General features: G+C 40.5%; 1 protein-coding gene and 1 long non-coding RNA gene across 2 annotated transcripts; one reads left to right on the top strand and one right to left on the bottom strand.

Moving 5' to 3' along the window:
- Positions 1-2,412: 2,412 nt before the first annotated feature.
- On the top strand, positions 2,413-9,809 carry LOC133483949 (uncharacterized). Its single transcript, XR_009790252.1, has 3 exons — positions 2,413-2,908; positions 3,023-3,212; positions 9,672-9,809. It is a non-coding gene; the product is annotated as an uncharacterized LOC133483949 (long non-coding RNA).
- On the bottom strand, positions 4,892-22,054 carry gpr137c (G protein-coupled receptor 137c). The gene is made up of 8 exons (XM_061785843.1): positions 21,370-22,054; positions 15,010-15,059; positions 14,471-14,578; positions 13,156-13,288; positions 12,566-12,712; positions 9,669-9,791; positions 9,111-9,229; positions 4,892-7,838 (listed from the first exon to the last, which is right to left on the bottom strand). Exons 1-8 carry the CDS (start codon positions 21,730-21,732, stop codon positions 7,613-7,615), a joined length of 1,269 nt encoding a protein of 422 aa, XP_061641827.1. The 5' UTR covers positions 21,733-22,054; the 3' UTR covers positions 4,892-7,612.
- Positions 22,055-22,206: the final 152 nt, after the last annotated feature.

Raw genomic sequence — 22,206 nt, forward strand, 5'->3', positions numbered from 1 at the left:
TCACAGACGGAACTTTGGCAAGGCACAGAGCTGACTAAGGTTACAAAAAATTTCTGTTGCACTTAAGATTCCTAAGAGCACAGTGGCATCCATAATCCTTAAATGGAAGACGTTTGGGACGACCAGAACCCTTCCTAGAGCTGGCCGTCCGGCCAAACTGAGCAATTGGGGGAGAAGAGCCCAAAGATCACAGTGTCTGAGCTCCAGAGATGCAGTCGGGAGACGGGAGAAAGTTCTTGAAAGTCAACCATCACTGCAGCCCTCCACCAGTCGGGGCTTTATGGCAGAGTGGCCCGACGGAAGCCTCTCCTCAGTGCAAGACACGCATGGAGTTTGCTAAAAAACACCTGAAGGACTGCAAGGTGGTGAGAAATAAGATTCTCTGGTCTGATGAGACCAATATAGAACTTTTTGGCCATAATTCTAAGTGGCATGTATGGCCATCACCTGTCCAATACAGTCCCAACAGTGAAGCATGGTGTTGGCAGCATCATGCTGTGGGGGTGTTTTTCTGCTGCAAGGACAGGGAGGACAGGTTGCAATTGAAGAAAAGATGAATGCAGCCAAGTACAGGGATATCCTGGATGAAAACCTTCTCCAGAGTGCTCAGAACCTTAGACTGGGTCAAAGGTTCACCTTAAAAAAAGACAATGACCCTAACCACACGGCTAAAATACCGAAAGAATGGCTTCAGAACAACTCAGTGACTGTGTTTGAATGGCCCACCCAGAGCCCTGACTTAAACCCAATTGAGCATCTCGGGAAAGACCTGAAAATGGTTGCCCACCAACGTTCACCATCCAACCTGACAGAACTGGAGAGGATCTGCAAGGAGGAATGGCAGATGATCCCCAAATCCAGGTGTGAAAAACTTGTTGCATCATTCCCAAAAAGGCTCATGGCTGTATTGGCTCAAAAGGGTGCTTCTACTAAACACTGAGCAAAGGGTCTGAATACTTATGGCTGTGTGATATTTCAGTTTTTCTTTTTTAATAAATCTGCAAAAATTTCTATTTCATACTCCCGTTTTCTCCGGTCATATCAGGGCAGCAGCGTCCATCAAACGATTTACAATTTTTTTGTTTTGTTTCTTTTTGGAAGATTTTGGGAGATATGACGTAAGTTGTCTTGACAGCTGCTTCTCTGGATGGTAGTGTAGATTCAGTTTAGTCCTACAACACAGCTACCTGTGTGCCACAAACCAAGCGCATGGCTTTACTTTGGATTTCAGTAAGTAAATATTTAGCAGTCCATGTCATGTTTGTAGTATATTTTAATAGTAACACAATCAGAGTTCCTTTGCACAGGACAAATGGTTGGAGACCTGTATTCACACCAACTATCTTTTCTTTGTACTTCTACATCAAAGGACATCCTTTAACCAGTTATATGTATATTGGGGTTTCCTGCTCGTCCCTGACAGAAACCTGTCTGGGGTTTACAACCGGGGCCAGGACTGTTTTTCATTATCGCAGCAAAGGGCCCCAGGGAGGGGGGGGGGGGGGGATTGACGAGAGTAAGAGACACCAGCAGGCGAGTGCGAGTCCAAATATGGTCATGAGGAATGGCCAGGGGTTTTCGGGGGCTTTTTCGTCGTTCTGGCAATGTAAGCAGCTGTTATGACACTAAGGCTTGTTCAATAAATCGAATTAGGCCAAACGCCAAGTGTCTCGAAGTCTTCATTCATCCCATGCCCGACGGACGTCGGAGTTCTCCCGGGTGACCTCCGACTCGGAACCACTTATTTTGTTCAGAAGAACGAATCTTTTTAGTGAACGAACTGAACCGAATCAGTTTATTGAATGATTTGTTTTTTTTTAGCTTGGCCGCCACCCACCGCCTCTCACCCGAAGATAGCTGGGATAGGCTCCAGCACGCCCGCGACCCTTGTGAGGAGAAGCAGAACGGAAGATGAATGAATGAATAATACATTCAACTTATATAGCGCTTCTCAAGACACTCAGACGCTTTCTGCTAATCAGATGACAATAACAGTAAGGAGAGTGAGCAGAAAGCCCGGCTGGCGGGTGCTGGTGTCAGCGACGGTCCACTGCGGTGGAATTCAGAAAAAAAGTCACGCCGGCTGGCTAGCAAACGACGGCCCGAGGGCCAGATCTGGCCCATTGATCATTTCAATCCGGCCCGTCAAAGATTGGTAGGGAATCCCCCAAATCATATCAAAATCATGACTACATTCATTTGGCCTTGTCCTGTAATGCCAGGTGGTTCCACCAGGTTGTGGTGTAATTCCCAGTGGTTCCACCAGGTTGTCCTGTAATGCCCAGTGGTTCCATCAGGTAGCACAGTAGGTACAGTGATAGATTGACTTGACTTTGGCTGTTCTGTGTTTACTCTGCTACTGCTCTTAACCCTTCTCCAACCACGAGTGGGCCAAAGAAAAGAAAAGTTGACAGTGAGTGCTGAGTGTTTAACATAGAATGGACGACTAAATACTTTTTCACTGAAGTCTGGTCAAAGGCTGTATGTCTAATTTGTTATGGAAACCATTGCGGTTTTAGAGGAATATAACATCAGCAGTTAAAATCAAGCTTGCAGGCTCAGAAAAACACCTTTATCTGACAAACTACCATCCAAGACCCTGAAACAGCGCTACGGGAGCTGCAGTTGGAATTGATTGATGTCCAATGTGATACTGTCTTAAAAGAGAAGTCTCAAACTGGATGAGTTTCATGCTTCATTAAGCGCAGACAAATTTCCAAAAATACGGAAGGTGGCACAGAGGATGCTGGTGGTGTTTGGCGCTACATATGTGTGTGAACAGACTTAGTGTGATGAACACCAAAAAACATCCGACAGATCCCAGCTGAGTGATGAACACCTCAGATGTGTTCTGAGAATTGCCGCGTCAAAACTAACACCGGACTGTGATGCACTGGCAAAAAAAAAGGTGATCAACAAAACAACACTGTTCCCATTAAAAGTAAATGTAAGTATTAACACTATAATGCTGACTACAATGTATGACTACAATGCCTTTTTTTGTTTTTTTTGTATATGTAAGCATCTGGTTCTGGTTTGGGTGCCTGTCAAATTTTAAAAGTCAATGTGGCTTCTGAGCCAAAACGTTTGCCCACGCCTGGCCAAGCTGGACATCGGGATGCGGAGGATGGTCAGTAGCTGAGTTCGCTGCACGCATGTTCATGAGTCACAACCAAAGCCGGCTGTTCGAGAGCTTGCAGAGAGAGAGATAGGTAGGTGATAAATCATAATTATTATTATTATTTTTTTAAATAATCTCACTGCCTTTCCTAGTTTACATGAAAACAACAATGCATAGTCCTTCGGTGATTGTGTTGAGTGAACGTGAACCTCTGGGATGGATCATTCATTGAATGAGGAAGCACTTGAATGATTTTCTGAAAAATAACTCAACGACTCAATGAACGAATCTTTTTAATGAACTAATTCGAATGATTCAGTACACTCAAAAGAACTGCCGTGCCCATCACTAGAGGGTAGGGGTCGGGTGTCGCGATCGGGTGGGTCTCGCACAGGCCGCCATTCATGTTAGCACCGCCACTGCCCGCCAGCCACCAGCTGAGGATACAATACAGCAGTGGTCCCCAACCACCGGTCCGCAGACCGGTACCGGGCTGTGAGGCATTTGTTACCGGGCCGCAGAGAAAGAATGACCAATTTATATAATTTCTGTTGTATTGCAATTCGCATGTCAATGTGTTTTAAAAATTGATATATATATATATATATATATACACACACACACGGCACTACAGCCGGTCCGTGAGAAAAATGCCGACTCCTAACCGGTCCGCAGTGCAAAGAAGGTTGGGGAACACTGCACGAGGTTTCCGGGCAGTTTTTTTTGCGGCACAGGCGCGTCGTACATTCACTCAAGAGATTCGTTCGTTAGTTTGTACGACCGTATACGACAACACTACTCGAGCACCACCCCCCACTCAAATAAGCACAATGACACACTTTAACCGGGTGTTGTTATATATATATATATATATATATATATATATATATATATATTTAATTTTTTTCCCAAGTGTTCATGCGCACCTGCACACCACTGGGGAGCACAATTTTTGTTGAGTTCGGTCTGACAGCTGATTTTAACTAATTTCTGGTGCGGAATTCAAAACTGATCTCAGTTTTTCTCTATCACCAAGTTTTTGAACGTAGTGAGAACAAAGGAAATGTATACCTATGTAAATAAAACACTAAGATAGATTAGTTACAAGCTTTGGAAAAAAACAAAAAACAGCATAAAAAGAAATAGAACTTACATACAACAGTATGCCAATGGTTACAAGGTGAAGAAAAAAGGCAGCACACATCCTCTTAATTCCTACTATGCTAGCGTTCTGTTTGCAGATACTGATAGTACTGACCTATTGGGAGCTGCACACAGCTCTCACCGCACTGTCTCAATTGTGACTGCACAAACAAGTTGCCACGTAACTGTAGATGAGTCCAATCGTAATCAGGTGGCAAGTCTTACTCCAGCTCATCAGTGGAATTTTGCTTATCTGGAGGGTAAGCTGTGGAAAAAAACTTGACGTGCTAGAAAAAAACTGGAAGCAATTTTGGAATCTGCATGCCAATTTTAGTTTTAATCAGCATAAAAATCTAATGCAGAATATTTTTTTTTTCAAATTGTTCCCCAGTGTTATGTGCACCCCTGATTATACTGTAAAATCACTTCATGCTCAAACTACATCATGTCAATGAAGAACGCTGATGAAACATTATTCGTCAGTTATTAGGTTATATGTCAATTATTAAATGATGATTGGGTACTTTTCTTTGCCGTGCATGTTGCTCCTTTCAGATTTAGCTGGTAATTTCAAGACCTCCAAGAGTAAAAATCATGTGTCTAACTTTGTTTGACTTTTACCTCAGAAACAGTGCAGTAAGCTTTTATTCAAACATAGTGCTCATTTATTTTAATGACATTGGTGATTTGTCTGTCACAAAACAGGTTACATTCAGTGTGGTCCTCATGGGTAAAAGACAACTTTTCTTGAGGGATTATCATCGAACATAAAGATGTTGACTTGTATTATGATGCAGAGCCATGCACTGCACAGGCTACTTAAAAAATGGAACAGAGAACTTCCTTCAATGACCTTTCAAGAAACAAAAACGTTTTGCAAACTGACCACATTTCAAGAACACGCTGGCTGCAGTTTCCTTCTGCCAAAGCTTGTTTGAAATACAGTCTGAATTTGAACTCTACCAGCTTGTGGACCCATATTTGCCACTAGCTTTCCTTTTCTGGAATCTCCATTGGGATCATAATGTAGCTACCTATTGTATCTTCCTTTCAGAAAAGAGAGGGTGTGATTTAAACTCCAAGCTTGCAAAAAGGATGTTATTTTTTTGTAGTTAAAATTTTAATGTTTTTTTTCATGGAAAAAAAAAGGCAAAAACATGAGATATTGTTAATCTTCTCCCGCTTGAACGTGGGCTTCTCGTCAAGATCAGGGCATATAGAGGCTACAATCACTTGTTGATCTAATTCGCTATTAGATTTAACACACGACATGTTTGTTAACTTGCTTTCAGAAAATAGGTCAGACACCAAACACAAAGAAATCATTCAATTAGTGATAACGGGAAAACAATGTAAAAGTACAAACTTGTTAAATCAGTAAAGCTATGGTGAATAAAAAAACCAAAGCATATGAAGCATCCTCATTGTTCAGATCACAAACATAATGACTTTCAAATAGAAACATGCAAATGATTCAATACATACATCACTTGACCATATCTTGTGCAAACATATTTTCCTTGAGGAATGAAAGTATGAGATTTGACGTGATGGCAGAGTGACATCTCCTTCCTCTCTCATAGGATAAACACATTCGAGTGCAAAAGGTTGCAGCAAAGCTTATAAAGGTTTTTGGCCAAGCTGTCCAGCCTGTGGACCACGACAATCTTATTCTTGATTACTATGACACCTACCATAGATGGTGCAAATATACTTAGCTTTGTGGTACTGTGTTGATATTTGCAACTGTAAAACTGCTGCAGATCACATTCAGTCATGATGTGTTGGGGTAAACTTAATTATTTTCTCAACAGACAGCTTCCATCCAGTCGTTTGCTTGCTGCTTATCCTGTACTGGGTCATGGAATATCCCAGTTTACATGCCTGGACTGGTCACCAGTTAATCCGCAGGTGCATATAAACGCAACCATTCACACCTATGGGTAATTTTGAGTGTTCAATTAACCTAACATGCTTGTTTTTGGAACATTGGGGGGGGCATAGTGCCTGGAGAAAACCCTCATGAGCACGGGTAGAGCATGCAAACTCAACACATTCAAACTGAAAACATCTGAGTGTTGAGCAAGACGTGCTGACCACGTTTCACAGTGCTCCTCCAGAACCACCTGAGTCACTATCACCGTATTGTGCCTTTTGGGACTTCCCCATCTCACCCAAAATATTTATATATTTTTTTTATATTTATCCAAATGACTCATGTTATTTAATAACTTGATGTGGAGATAAAACCATGTTAATTTTTTTTTAAATTTAGAATCATTGAACCACTTATTGCACTCACTGTACTTGGCAGAGCATTGAGTGGAAAATGCGAAAATCACTATCATCAAATCATCATCAAATGAACAACAACTAAAAATTGCTATAAAATGAAGAAACTGCATTTTGACAAACTTATATCCTGCCACATTTTCATGGTGACTAATGATTCAAAAGAGAACACCAAAAGCACTTCATAGTGATATTGACCAATTTAAATATTTCTTGAAAATGTAATAATTGAGCAGTTAAAAGAAGATCTCAACTCTTTAGACCATGTGGCAGACATTGAAAAGGGGACCTAATCCCTGAAAGGTCTTATTTCAAGGCAAGTACCGCTAGATGACCCTTGAGGCGTTCATTTGGTTTCTGCAAATCACTCATCAGCCACAACACATTACGGACACCTACAGTAAATAATCACAGATCAAAAATCAAAGCAAAATCAAAAAGATAATAGTGTTCCGATTGATGCTGTCAGACATTATGAGCATATTTTGCGAAAGGTATCCAAAATGCCCTGTGATTGGCTGGCGACCAGTCCAGGGTGTATCCCGCCTGTCGCCTTAAATCAGCTGGGAGAGGTACCAGCTCGCCTGCGACCCAAGTGGGGATAAGCGGTGTGGAAAATGGATTGACGGACGGTAACCAAAATATTACAGCAAAATACAACCACAAGAATACTCATGTTATGAACTTAGAAAATATGTGTGAATGCTGAGATATGATGGGACCAAGCCGGAATGCACCCCCAAAACATGAAATCAGGACATAACATTTTAGTTTAATCTGACCTTTTGATTCACTTCTTGTAATGACTCTCATTAACTGTCCTAATTAAGTGTCCAGTGATAGCCTTTTTGTTTCTTTCAAACAAATGTATTTTCAATTCTAAATCAAGACTGACTATTGTAGTAGTTTTTTTAATGGATGGATGGACCCCCATAAAAGCATGATTCTGAGGATCATGGTCAGGAATTTTGGACCTCATATTTCTCATCAAACAATCGTTGTTCTCCAAACTTGGAGGAGAAGGGCAATGGTTCCAGAAAGAAGGACTTTATCTACTCAGTTCTGAGGGGTAGAGTAATAATAACCGTGATGGTGCTGGTTACTCTGTGGCGTGGAGTAGTAGTTGTGGTGGTGGTGCTGGGTGCTCTGGACGTTTCCATAAGCGAATAGGAGCGGGGCCGTGGAGGACGGCAGTGGCTGGGTCGACACAAGGCTCCCGTTACACTGGATAGAGCCGTACCAACTAGACACGCAATTAGGCTGTGCAGTGGAAGAGGGCAGGCTGAAAGAGAAACATGAGAATGATAGTGTGTGTGTGTGTATCCATGTACAGTGGTTTCCTTGAAATACAGGTGAAACCAGATGTTTAAATACACTAGCTAAAAAAGTGGGACTGGTGCATTTCACAAAATAGATGGCATCATATGGAAAGAACAACAACACCACCATCAAATCTGCTGACGACACCACCCTTGTTGGACTGATCAAGGCCAATGTCAAGTCAGACTACAGAGAGGAGGTCTGGCATCTCTGGCGATGGTGTAAAATCAACAATCTGGACTTGAATACAACCAAGACCAAGGAGGTGATCATAGACTTCAGGAAATCCAAAACAACTTAGTACACAGCAGTCTTTATCGATGGAGAGGAGCTAGAGAGTCCACATCTTGGCAGACCTCACCTGGTCCACCAACATCTGCCAATCGGTGAGGAAAGCACATCAACGATTCTACTTCCTCAAGAAACTACGCCAAGCCCAGCTCCCCCAACATCTGCTGCTAAACGTTTATACATCCAACATGGAGAGTCTTTTGTTTACGATGATTCCGATATGTTTTGAAGTTACGAATGGCGTGCAATGAACATGTTTGCGCAGTGACTTCAGAAGACGTGGTCACAGTACACAAGAAGGCAGGCTCATTGAGCGTGGTACTTACTGTTTTTCATTCTTTTACTCGATATTCAGCAATTGTTTTTCATACAAATAGTAACTTACTGTAATTACGACTTTACTACTGTGTTAGTTTTGATTAGCGATAGACTACAGCTTGAGGACCCTCCTATCCAGTTAAATATTTAGTGTATCCCAGGGTGGACTTGCCTTTGCAAAATAACACTCTTTTGACACACATGCATGAGAAATGTTATTACTATGGGTAATAAACTTTCCTAAACAGAAGTGATCAGTGCCAAGATTTAAGTGAAATTCTGTGGTCGTATTTTTTGTGCAACTTTAAAATGGAATTTGACTACTTACATTGTACATACACTTATCATTTTCATCCTATTACTTAATAAGGTGCTGTGAAAAGCAATTTGAACAGGTAAGCGTGTGTAGTTATGTTTTTAGAACAAGGGCTATTTTTTAACAATGCATTTTCTTTACTGTTCTTCTCGAAAAGTGGGTCAATTGGAAAATGATTTGCTTTCATGTCAAATATGAATGACATCATCGATTAATCGACTTCAACTCAATTTGCATCAAATTATAGTCAATTGCAAATAAGTCTTTCAGTTCAACCCCAAGTGTGTGTGCATGCATGTGTGTTCGCACCTGGCCCGATCGCCCCTGTTGCTTCTGGACAGGTCGTCCTCACTGTCGTATCGCCTTGGGTCGTCAAAAAAAGAATCCTTGGAGCCGAAAGTGTGGCTGTTGAGGATTCCTGCGGGAACCTGGCACACATTCAAGCTCTGTTAAAGCACCTATGTTGGATCATTTATTTGTATTTGCCAAGAAATAAGACCGTGAGGTACAAGTACATTCCTTGATTTTTGTTGTGGACTGAAAACATAACAGTACAGTACACCAAAAATCATGGTTCGCTGTGTACTGTATGTACTACGTACCTTGGTTGTAAGGTCAGGGTTTGGGCACATTCGGTACAGTAAGGGAACAAAGTTTGAAACAACAACAAAAAAAACAACCCTTGCTTATCCTTTGCGTAAACAGTGACAGGTTTAATTAAATGCAAACGTAACCTGGAAACAAAAGCTGAACTGTTGTCCTCTCATAGTCATCTTTTAATGTCAAACTCAGACGTTTTCAGTCTACAGCAAAGAAAAAAAAAAAAGGAATTACTGTGAACTTTAGTAATGACTATTTTTATTTTACCAGGTTCTGATTGGGCTTCTGGACGCGGAAGTAAAGCAGCATCAAGCTTGTAGGCAGGAGCTCCCAGAAGAACAAAATGATCCCAAACACCATGTAGGCCTCGCCGCTGAGCTTCAACACAGCCTGCAACAAACACGCAAGCATACCACTTACTTAAATATGTATTGTATTCTAATAGTTTCTAAATAAATATTGTTTTTTCAATCTAATCTGCCCACAACCTTCAAATTCAGTACTGGCTGATGTAACTTCAACTAGATTAGCGAATGGCACTTTTCTTTAACAAATCAGATTTAAAATTCATCCTCACGGAGCCATAGCACTTCCCCTCAAATGACATCAGCATTTCTCTGTCCTCTGATTGGTTGGTCAGAGCAAAACGTGTTACAGCCAACTTTCAACTGGCATGCATCTCTGGTGAGTATGATATCCATCCATCCATCCATTTTCTGAGCCACTTCTCCTCACAAGGGTCGCGGGAGTGCTGGAGCCTATTCCAGCTATCATCGGGCAAGAGGCGGGGTATACCCTGAACTGGTTGCCAGCCAATCGCAGGGCACATAGAAACAAATAACCATTCGCACTCACATTCACACCTACAGGCAATTTAGAGTCTTCAATTAACCTACCATGCATGTTTTTTGGGATGTGGGAGGAAACCGGAGTGCCCGGAGAAAACTGAGTATGATATATTTGAGTTATATAGTATATTATGTATAGTATATTATGGTATATATTAGGTATCCTAAACTAGCTGGCCCATGTAAAGTAATAATGACATAATAATTAAAAAAGCTAATCATATGCAGTATATTCTAAGTATCCAAAAATAACGGGTCCATCCTCCAAGTGTATTGGAGATTTTAATGATTGAAATACACATAACCACCTATATTCAAGCCAGCATTGCTAACTGCTTCATTATCCTCATAGTTATTTAATATTTGTGTATTTATTTATCATATATACATACATACTACATACACAGCACACATATATAAATAATCATATAAATAAATAAGCACACAAATGCACCTACACTCCCCCCCACACCTGATTTGTATATTTCTTTATCATTCTTGTTTTACACATCTTTTTAAACATAGATAGGGAGCAACATGAGTTTTTTTTTTGGTCCTGTTCGGCTGTTAGGTCAAGCAGAAAGGAAGACCTTTATCCCTTTTATGTCGGAACAGCAACATGATTTCAATTCATTATCAGAATCATTCCAAAGGTTAACTTCTCTTACGGAGACACATCTGTTTTATATTCGTTCTTGTTTTAGATTTTTTAAATACCCCTCGTCCTGGTCTCTTATTTCGAACAGGCTCAGAGTACTGTGGCAAAGTAGATTGTTGTGCATTTTATATATTATCTGTGCTGTTTTTAATTCAACTAAGTTGTAGAATTTGAGTGTATTTATGTTGATATTAGGGCTGTTAATTGATGAACTTTTTTATTCACATTAATCACCTTTTTGAATTTTGATTCATCACGATTAATCAGAGGCACCAAATATACCACACAGAGTGCCACATTTTGCTTTGTGATGGTATATTTTTCACTTGCACTACATGCAAATGACCTTTGTCCCCTTCAAAAGAAAAATTGGCATGCCGAGCACACCATTCGGAATCTTCTCACTTATCTTTGCACTGGCGTAAGCATTGACCTGATCACTGACCTGTTTGCAACCTGCACCGCTGTTCAGATATCCATCCATGGTTAAATTAAAGGAGCGCGTGTGGTACAAATAAACTGTGTGATTAATCCAAAAACATCCTTAGATTTATGTAGAATTGATATGCTTGTTGACATCTTCGCTTTCACGTTGTCGATATGAGGTTTCCATCTTATTTTATCATCAATAATTACTCCAAGGAATTTATTTTCATACACTCTATCTTAGTAGAAGTAATCATGATTTTTGCCTGTTTATTTACCTGCCCAGTGTCCAAAATGATACATTTTGTTTTAGTTAAATTTAATGATAATTTGTTGATGTAAAAAGGTTTTTAAAAATATTTTATTCACTTTCCACAGCAGTCAGAAACTGTTCCAGGGTTATCCCTGAACTGTATAGAGTTGTGTTGTCAGCAAATAAAACACTTGAACATTTGGGAAATATTGCAGACGTCATTAATGCATAGTATAAATAACTTGGGGCTCAGCACAAGTCCTTAGGGGACCCCATAAGTGATCTTTAATTTATTTGAGCATACGTTATTAAATTGTACATATTGAAATCCGTCATCCCAGTAACTTTTAATCCAATTGTATGGAAAACCTCGAATGCCATATCTCTCTAATCTTTTCATTAGTATGCTATGATCAATAGTGTGAAATGCTTTTATTAAAGTCTATAAAGACCCCAATAGTGAATTCTCTATTATGGCACGATATCCCCGCCATTAACTCCTTGACTGCCATCAAGATGGACCTTTTTGTTCTGTCACTTTGAAAGGACCGGTTACAAATGTGTGTTAGAAGTTGTACTATATGATTAATAATACTTTGAACTACTATCATGTCAATATTGTACCAATCAGTGGACTTTGTATTTTTTACTATCTTAACTATATTAATCATTTCTTGTTCATTTACTGCACTGATAATCAGAGAGCAGTGATTTTTATTTATATATTTGTCTACATGATATTTATCTCATAACTCAGGAATTCCTTTTGCTACCTCATAACCCACATGAACAAAAAATAAATACATCTGTGGCTATATACTTATTTCATTGATTCAGTTATTGGTAGTAGTAGTACATTTCTTGACACTAGACTTAATTTTACAAGGAATAATGAATGCATTTAATACCAAAGGGATCCGAACAAATCATCTATCCCAGCTGACACACCTCCCCAAATTGAGTAGTGGTGACTATTTACCTGATCAGAAACACTGTACCAGCTGTAGTTGCACAAATCGGGTCTGCCCATTGGAGACAGTGCCGCCACCAGGTTGTAACAAGCTCTCGATGTGTAGAGGACAATTACCATCGCTCCTAAGGCAGTCGCCTGACACACTGATGTCCCCTGCAGAAACACATGGACTGTAAATGAAAACAGTATATAAGAGTGTCTTAGGACACCTCTTCAACCATACCACCATCCATTATTCCATTATTTATTCTACACAGCTTATCCTGTTCGGGGTCAAGGGTGTGTCGGAGCCTATCACAGCTGACTTTACACGAGATGACTTCGGGCGAAAGGCGGACTACACCCTGAACTGGTCGCCAGTCAGTCGCAGGGCACATATAGACATGGACAACCATTTGCACTCACATTCACACCATCACTGAGTGGGAACTGCACCCACACTGCCTGCACCAAAGTCAATCGAGTGTACCACTGCACCATCAGTGACTATCTTCAAACAACAGGAAAATTAATTTGCAGGGTCTTTCATTTTTTTAAGACTGGTCTGTAATTGTAACGGTCGGCCCTGTGTGAAGGTGGCCTTCCTCTCCCCCTACCTTGGATTGGAGGAAAACATTAGCTGAAGACATCTTGGCGATGCGGAAGATGCAGACGGCCAAAGACACAGCACACAGGACAAAAAGACTGTCGTTGATCAGGACGCGAGCCAAAACAGCGTGTCTCACATTTCTGTCATTTGAACATCACAAAACAAAAATTATTTTTTCCTACTGCTTATCCAGTAAAAAATTATGAGTGAGTGCTTAAGTAGATGGAGGAATGTACATCCGGAGACGCAAGATAGTCACCATACATGGCCTTATTAAAAAAATTGGTTATCAGCTACAACAATGATTGGTGGCAAATGTGTCGTGTCTTGTGTCGGCCTAGAAACCACCAGCCTCTGCATTTCTGGCAATACAAAAATCATCCATCTAATCAAAAAAAAAAACCCACATACAAGTCCATTGTATTTTTTTCAGTTGTTATCATTAGCTAATTTAGCACTTTTTTGTAAGTCAGTTCACAATGTAAGCAAAGCTTAAGAACACATTTACAAACGAGCGCGTTGGCCATTGGCAGGGATATGTCAGTCCGTCCGCCATTCGGAATGTGCCAGTTCTGCCTGTTAACATCTCGTCCTGCCTTACGCTCCGGAGTACACTTTTGCCGCTCTGACTGAAAAGACAGAGCGGCAAAAGTGCATTCCGGCACTCCCAGAGTGTGGCACTCTGAATAACCGCTCACTCCAACAATGCTGTCTAGAGTGTAGACAGCTTGGAGTGAATTTACGAATGTACCCATTGTTTGGAAGCATAAAATCTTTTTTAAATAACAGGTTTTGTACATAAATGACAGCAAAAATTCATTTCTACTTTTTACTTTTGTACTTAAGCACACTTTTTTACTTTTACTTTGTGAGTATGTACAAGGTAACGGAGTCAAATCAGTAATTCTACTTTTTTTTTTTTACACATGTATCGATCCTTATACTTGAATACAGTGAGAGTACTTTTGACAGCTCTTGTAAGATTTGAACCCAGATCCTCTCAACTGTGAGCTAACCACATGCTACAGTGTGCTACCCTTGTTTTATTTTTAACTTACTGTCACAATTTCAATAAAAATACCAATGTGCTTGCTGAAAATGTACTTTTTCCCCCTGTCTGAGTAGATTCTCAGTCATCCAGGTCACGGTAATCAAGCAATCATTAAATCAAGCAAACTGGACTGTTCTTATTTGTTCAATTTGTTGCATTTTGTTTTCTTATTTTCAGAAAAAACGACTTGGGCAATTATGTCTAACGGTATATATTCTTTTTCTTATTATTTTTTATTGTAATGATTCATTTGTTGTAACAGTAGCCTTACCTTGGCAATTCAGAATGCTCCAAAGCTCCTTGCACCAACAATGCGCATGTTAAATTCACCACAAGAAAAAATATACAGAGGGACAGGAAGAACAATGATAGAGCAACCCTGGAGAGAAAGAAATGCAAAAGACAATATAGTACAGCGTTTTCAAGTTTCATTCTATACACTGACTGGTCACTTCATGAGGTACAGCTGTACTATGTGAAATAATTCAATCAAATACAAGAGCAGGGTAAATAACACTGTGTCGACAATTGCGGTGGTGGATGCCAGTGGTGTAGAGCTTTTTCTAACATTTAACATTTTTGTCCACATTTTTAAATGCATTATACGGTCACCCTAAAATAAACATTATAAACCCTTTTACAGCACTTCAAACTACAACCCAAATAAACACATTGTTAGATTAATACATCTCTCAAAGTATAACTCAAACTGAGCGTTATTGTATTTGTACAGGCAGAATATTTGATGTCTCTTGCAATGGAAAGTGCATGTGTACCTAATGTTATGGCTGGTGATTAAACAAACTTTACCTGTATTTGTTGAGCTCTGGGGAGTACTTGGCCTTTGCCTTAAACACCACCTAAGAAATATATAACACAAAGTATTATTGTACAAAGGCATTACACGTGATGAAGTGTTTGAGTAAGACAAGAAGAAGGAAAGAAGAGGAGTATGTTCCCTTATTTTAGTGGAGCCATGTGAACTTGACACTGTGTGAGGACATTCTTGTGTAATTAAATGAACACAGAACTGGACATTGGGCTTTACACGATCAGGATTTTTGGGGCCGATCACCGATCAGCGAGTTTAAAAAAACGATAACTGATCCGATCACAAGATGGAGCAATGTGTCTATTTAAATGACCTGTTCATTTACTGTATTTACTTGTGTACTTAATTGCTCAAAATAATTATATCTACAATAATTAATGTATCTTTGTTCATCTATTTATGCCAGTGAGGCATAGTGACAGACAGAACAAATGAATGGTCTTCTATTAGATGGCAGGAAGTAAATACAGTAATTAATGTATCCACTTTTTGTGACATTTTTGTTTGTTGGTGTTCCGTGAGATTTTTTAATTGTAAAATATGTTCCTTGGCTCCATAAAGGTTGGAAATCACTGCTCTAGTCAGATCGCGTATTCTAATCAGTCAGGTCAAACCAACATGACAACGTGACAGAAATAATGGGTGCTAACTTACTGTAATGAAATTACTTTATTGTAATTAAATTACTTCACCCACACCGAAACTTTAGAGCACGATTCGACAGAACGACGGCATGCATGCAAAGAGGAAAAGAACCATCCAGACTGCTATGGACGCAAAGTTCAAAAGCCAACATCTGTGATGGTATGGGCCTGTGTTAGTGCCAATGGCATGGGTAACTTACACATCTGTGAAGCCACCATTAATGCTGAAAGGTACATACTGTCATGTACTGCCCTGCTAAGTACTGTTTTGGAGCCTGGATGGCGCTTTGCGCCCTCTCGTCCTCTCTCTCCCCTCCCCTCTCTGTTTCAGCTTCTCCTCAAGCCACGCACCTGTCTCCAATCAACCCTCATCACCACCTACATTTAAGACTGCCTGTTTCCGTAAATCCTCGCCATAGTAGTGCAGCCTCTCCGAGCGGTACCACGGCCCATTGTACTCATGTAAGATACTCAATTCCTCGTTCCCTTGTTAGCTCTTGTGTTTCCTCGTTCCCAGTGTTCCTGACCCACGTCATTCCTGCCAGCCCCCTGTTCTGTCCACGCCGCCGCCTGTCAACACATCCAGGACCACTTCCATAACCTTTGCTCAATAAACTGTTCATCATCTTACATCAGCCTCCGCCTGCTCTTGGGTTCAGCTACTTCCAACACGTGATACATACAGGTTTTGGAGAAACATGCTGCCATCTAAGCAACGTCTTTTACATGGACGCCTCTGCTTATTTCAGCAAGACAATGCTAAACCACATTCTGCATGTGTTACAGCAGCGTGGCTTCATAGTAAAAGAGTGCGGGTACTAGACTGGCCTGGACCTGTCTCCCATTGAAAATGTGTAGCGCATTATGAAGCGTAAAATACGACAACGGAGACCCCGGACTGTTGAACAGCTGAAGCTGTACATCTAGCAACGATGGGAAAGAATTCCACCTACAAAGATTCAACAATTCGTGTCCTCAGTTCCCAAACGTTTATTGAATGTTGTTAAAAGAAAAGGTGATGTAACACAGTGGTAAACATGACCCTGTCCCAGCTTTTTTGCAACGTGTTGCAGCCATAAAATTCTAAGTTTGGGATTATTTGCTAAAAACAATAAAGTTGATCAGTTTGAAGATTAAATATCTTGTCTTTGTAGTGTATTCAATGAAATATAGGTTGAACATGATTTGCAAATCTTTGTATTCTGTTTTTATTTATGTTTAACACAACGTCCCAACTTCATTGGAATTGGGGATGTAATTGTCTTATGTTTGACAGTAAACTTCAACTGGAAGTGGCATTAAACAGCTTGAAGACTCTTGATGTGAAGTGAGTTGAGTTGACTGCCACCATAGAGCACTCGTATCCCAATTTTTTGCTTGCAAGTCAAAGCAAAAAAATCGGCGGAACAACGGCTCCGTTTCGAAAAACGTGTGAGGTCAAGTCACTCATAAGTCAAGGGACCACTGTAAAAACATTACTATTTGGCACAGTTTCTGAAATGATATTGATATGTTGGCAAATGTTCCTTTTCAGCTGACAACAGAGCAAACAGCACTTCCAACCATCTGCTACTGGCTTTGAACATTAAATGTATCTCCTTACTGGCCTCTTCTTTTTTTTTTCCAACAAGGTTTTGTCACCAAGTTGGCAGAGGCCTGCATTCTTCTGTATCAGTATACAGAGCACAAGAGAGCGTTTTAAACATGCTTAATCTGTATTTCAATGATATATAAACAGAAGATAATCATCTTTTCTTCTTATCTCTTTTGGGCTCCACGACTATTGTGGTTAGTTTGTGTGCCGAGCTCACTCAGCGTTGTCTCCGTTGACTTTTCAAGTCGCATAACTGCATTTGTGTAAACAATCTGCCTTTTGTGTCAGAATATAGGTCAGAAGGTGACCTAGAAAGTAGGCGATTGTGCCAAGAACACAAAACTGCGGGCACATCCAGGATGGATGTGTAACTGTGTGCGGCAAATGTGGTAATTAATGTCATTATTAGTGAAAGGAAGCGCTCAAAAGTAAGGAGAGGAAGTAAATCCCATTCCTGACTCTTTAGTCTGCATGTGTTTGGGGGGTATATAAGTAGCTATGGTATATACAGTAGCTTGCAGCTCAAGGGTTTTATTGCTTCAAACACAGCTTGCCTGTGGAGTGGGAATGCATGATGTGGACACAAAAGTCCATGTATCACTGCAATATGAATGCTGTGTTGTTTCCTTGCACATTTGGGGCAATCCGTGCTCAATCGGGGAGAAACTAAATATGATACAATAGGATGTAATGTATTGATATTATGGCTCTCCTATATCAAAGTAATAAAATACTATACTATATCAAAGTATTTTATGGTGGTTTTAAAATGTGAATATGATGTGAATATCAGTATCCTCATGGATTTACATCAGTGCATATCTGCAGCGGATATTAAAAATGTACACACCCCTGTTCAAATGCCTCTGTTGTGATATTAAAAAATTAGACCAAGAGACATCATTTCCCCAAAGAAATCCACCATTAATCTGACCTGTAACCTGGACAACTCCATTGAAAAATAAAATGTTTTTTGAGAGGGAAAGTAAAAACAAACAACTGAAATATTGTGGTTTCACAAGTATGGACAACCTCTTCAATGGGAGTCAGCACACAACTGCCACCATTTAGAGTGACCCGGATTAACCTTAAACAAAGTTCAGTTGTTCTAGTAAGCGCTTCCTGATTTGTTTTGTTTGTTTGTTTGTTTTTGTTGTTTTCGAGAAGAAGCCAGAAGATTTTGTGCTTATACTGACTGCTATTTGGGCCTTAGTCAAGGTGGAGGGAATTCTGAAAAGTTTCAAATAGCAGCCAGTGTTAGCACAAAAGACAAAACCTTCTGGCTTCTGCCATAAATAACCAAAAATTAAAAAAACTCTGACAAGCCTACTAGAACATCTGAAATTTGGGGTTTATCTGAGGCATTTTAAATGGTGGCACGTGTGTGCAGACAACCATTAAAGAGGGTGTGCACATTTCTGCAACCATGATTGGTTAATTCTAAATACAACCACGTCCCAGTTTATGGGAGGGTGTGCACACTTGTCCGATCACATTATCTCAGTTGTTTATATTTATTTCTCTCGAAAAGATTAAATGTGTTTTTGTTCTATTTTACATTTACGTTACACAGGTTACAGGTCAAACTAATGGTGAATATTTTGGGGAAATTATTCATCTTGGTCTCAATTTTTTATATTGCAAAAAAACTGCCATTTAAATAGCCAATGTAACCAACCAATTGAAATAAGTTTCACTACTTATAAATTACACACTGCATACACATACTGTGATGTAAAAAGTTACATTTCTGGTCCTTGATCTGTCTAAAAACAGTCATGTGTGTTGTGTTTTAGCAAACAAAAGTTGTTTCCAGATGCTGAAAACATTATTTGCCATTCCCATGTAAAGTGTCCAACTTTGAAAATTGCTGGAATTTTGTAACCCTGATTGGACATATCGGCATTATCCATCCATCCATCCACCCATTTTCTGAGCCGCTTACCCTCACAAGGGTCGCGGGAGTGCTGGAGCCTAACCCAGCTATCATCGGGCAGGAGGCGGGGTACACCCTGAACTGGTTGCCGGCCAATCGCAGGGCACATACAAACAAACAACCATTCGCACTCACAGTCACACCTACGGGCAATTTAGAGTCTCCAATTAATGAATGTTTTTGGGATGTGGGAGGAAACCGGAGTGCCCGGAGAAAACCCACGCAGGCACGGGGAGAACATGCAAACTACACACAGGCGGGGTCGGGGATTCAACCCCGGTCCTCAGAACTGTGAGGCTGACGCTCTTACCAGTCGGCTACCGTGTATCGGCATTATATCAGACTCAATTAGATTTTGTATTCTTAATGCTTTTTGGTTAGAAAATAAGTTTTCCCTTCATTAGTTGTACATACTGTACGGTGAATGGTTGTTTGTCTTTATGTGCCCTGCGATTGGCTGGTGTCCAGTCCAGGGTGTACCGCACCTCTAGCCCAGAATGACCTGGCATAAATTTTAGCTCACCCACGACCCTAATTAGCACAAGCGCTATAGATGGGTGGATGGTTACATTTTATTCATTATTTATTAGTAATATAGAATTAAATACAATTTAATTCTATATTACTGGTACAAAACATTGAAACATTGTATTATGAGTTACACTGGGATTCGACATCCCTAATGGACAAATGCGTGCCATATGTAGCAAATATAGTACAGTATACTTACTGTAACTGCATATGGCTATGATTTTGGTGTCCCCTCGTCATGCAAGAATCATATACAAGTGCAAAGTGTAAAACTACTACACAGCTTGAGGGACAGTCACAGTTGTGTAACATACATAACAAAAGTCAAAACACACACACACACACACACGCATACATACACAAACACACACACACAAATACACAGTATATATTTTATGAAATTATAATGGGCATCAATTTTCCCTGGATTTTCAATATCCGCCATCCGGCCTGGTCCCTATCCCTCGCGAAGAGAGGGGAAGGAAGAGAAACCACATTAAATCCTTGCAGTGGTTAGTCGTGGGGTCCTCACATATACAGTATATCATGTTGACAGAAGGCCAATATCGGTTTCTGGTGTAACCAAGTAACAAAAAGGCAATAACGTTTCAGTTAAAGTCTTCAGTTTACCTCTAGTGAGCACAATTATCTGATGGGCCACAGTGTTTGAGCAGATGTCATATGACCAGTCAGACCGGCCTTATTACTTCTTCCTCCCGTAACTGAGATTCAAAGGAATATTCCTTAAGCAGCAGATTTAGCAGTGCACGTGTGGAGGTGTGTGGAGGGAGACATAAACAGCTCTTGGCTAAAAACTGTGACTCACCAAATGTGTGCCCCCCCAGCACTGGGTTTGGTTTAAACAAACAAAAACAAAAAAGTACATAATGATTCACTTGTATTATGTATTGTACACTAGAAAATTACTTCAATAAATGTTTAAAAAAAACGACGAGCTCTTAAATATTAAATGCAAATGTCTTGTTCTGGACTTAAAGGTTAAATAAACCTGAATTGTACTTTAAAAATGTGTTGTTTGTGAAAAGTTCAAAAATGCGCAAAATATACACATAGCTACAAGCTTTATTCTAATATGTTTGATTGTATTGCATGTTTCAGTAAACTTTGTTTTTAATTCAGTAATTATTTCTCGGAATTGATATACAAAACATCACCGTGCCTGAGGAGAAACAACCAATCAGAGACAGAAGACATGACTTAGGATGTGTCACTTATTTGTTGCAGACTTGTTTCTCTTTTTGGGAGGAGCGCACTCATGGGCAAAAAAATTGCAGGCACAACCCCGTGGAATGACATCTCGTTAGTCTCGTTAGTTCTGCTGTCTCTGATTGGTTGTTTTTCCTAAGGCTCGGTGGTTTCTTGCATAACAAAATAGGGGTCTAAAATGGGTCCAGAGATGGCAGATTTCTGTCACAGATCATATTTATCATGTACTACTGTCAAGTCATAATGACTGTGTTAACAAATCCATCCATCCATCCATCCATTTTCTGAGCTGCTTATCCTCACAAGGCTATTGCTACTGTGCTAAATAAAATAAAATAAACTAACTAACGAACTAAATAAACCAATAAATGCCGCAGCGAGGTGATACGGTAGAGAGAGTCCTTACCTGCCAAAAGTAGAGGTTGAGCAGGCAAAGGGTGAAGAACTGGAGGCACACCGGGCAGCAGTAGAGCAGCCAGTAGGCCAGCGGCTGCAACTGTTTGGCCTGCGCCCCATTTTCAAAGTAGAAAGAGAAGAGAGTTGTCCTGAGCGCTGCCCACAGCAAGCACAGGAACAAGAAGGCACTCTGGTAGCTGAAGCGCTTGTATCCGTAGTGCAGAAGGAGCCACAGCTGCAGGTAGACGAAGCCGAAGAGGAGCGAGTACAGGACGGTGTACGCGCTGGTGAGGCTCAGCTCCAAGGCAGGGGAGATCGCACCTCCTCCGGAGCTCAACAAGCTGGACGTGACCCCCTCTCCGGCCGAAAACATCTCCTCTGGTGACTAACACAAGCAAAGCCGCGACCACCAAAACTGGGTTAAAGCTGACTTGAATTCACAAAAGATTCCTTTGACATTTGCCATCAAAGCATTTTTTCTGGCGTTAAGGGGCATCGTGCAACTGCGCGCGGTTTTATGGATTAAAATGATAGCTTGAGAAACGAAGCCAGTCCATTTTTTTAATAAACAGTAGGGTCAAACAAGAAAATACGAATGAGATTCTTCCCTCACTCTCATGCAAAAAAACAACTTCGGGGGGCGGAGGAGGGGGTGGTGGCCTCCAGATCAGCTGCGATGCAATTACAGACCCGCCCCCAAGCACAAGTTTTAGACAAGAAAAGTGCGCTCAGTCACCGCCATCTTGGCTCAATAATAGACCCGCTTCAGTGTGATTCAGAGAACGCGGGAGCCACCGAGTCCGCACAGTTTCCGAGCAAAAAAACCCATGTGGGAGATACGCCCACT

This window comes from Phyllopteryx taeniolatus, chromosome 1 (genome assembly GCF_024500385.1).
Source record: "Phyllopteryx taeniolatus isolate TA_2022b chromosome 1, UOR_Ptae_1.2, whole genome shotgun sequence".
Classification (NCBI taxonomy): domain Eukaryota; kingdom Metazoa; phylum Chordata; class Actinopteri; order Syngnathiformes; family Syngnathidae; genus Phyllopteryx; species Phyllopteryx taeniolatus.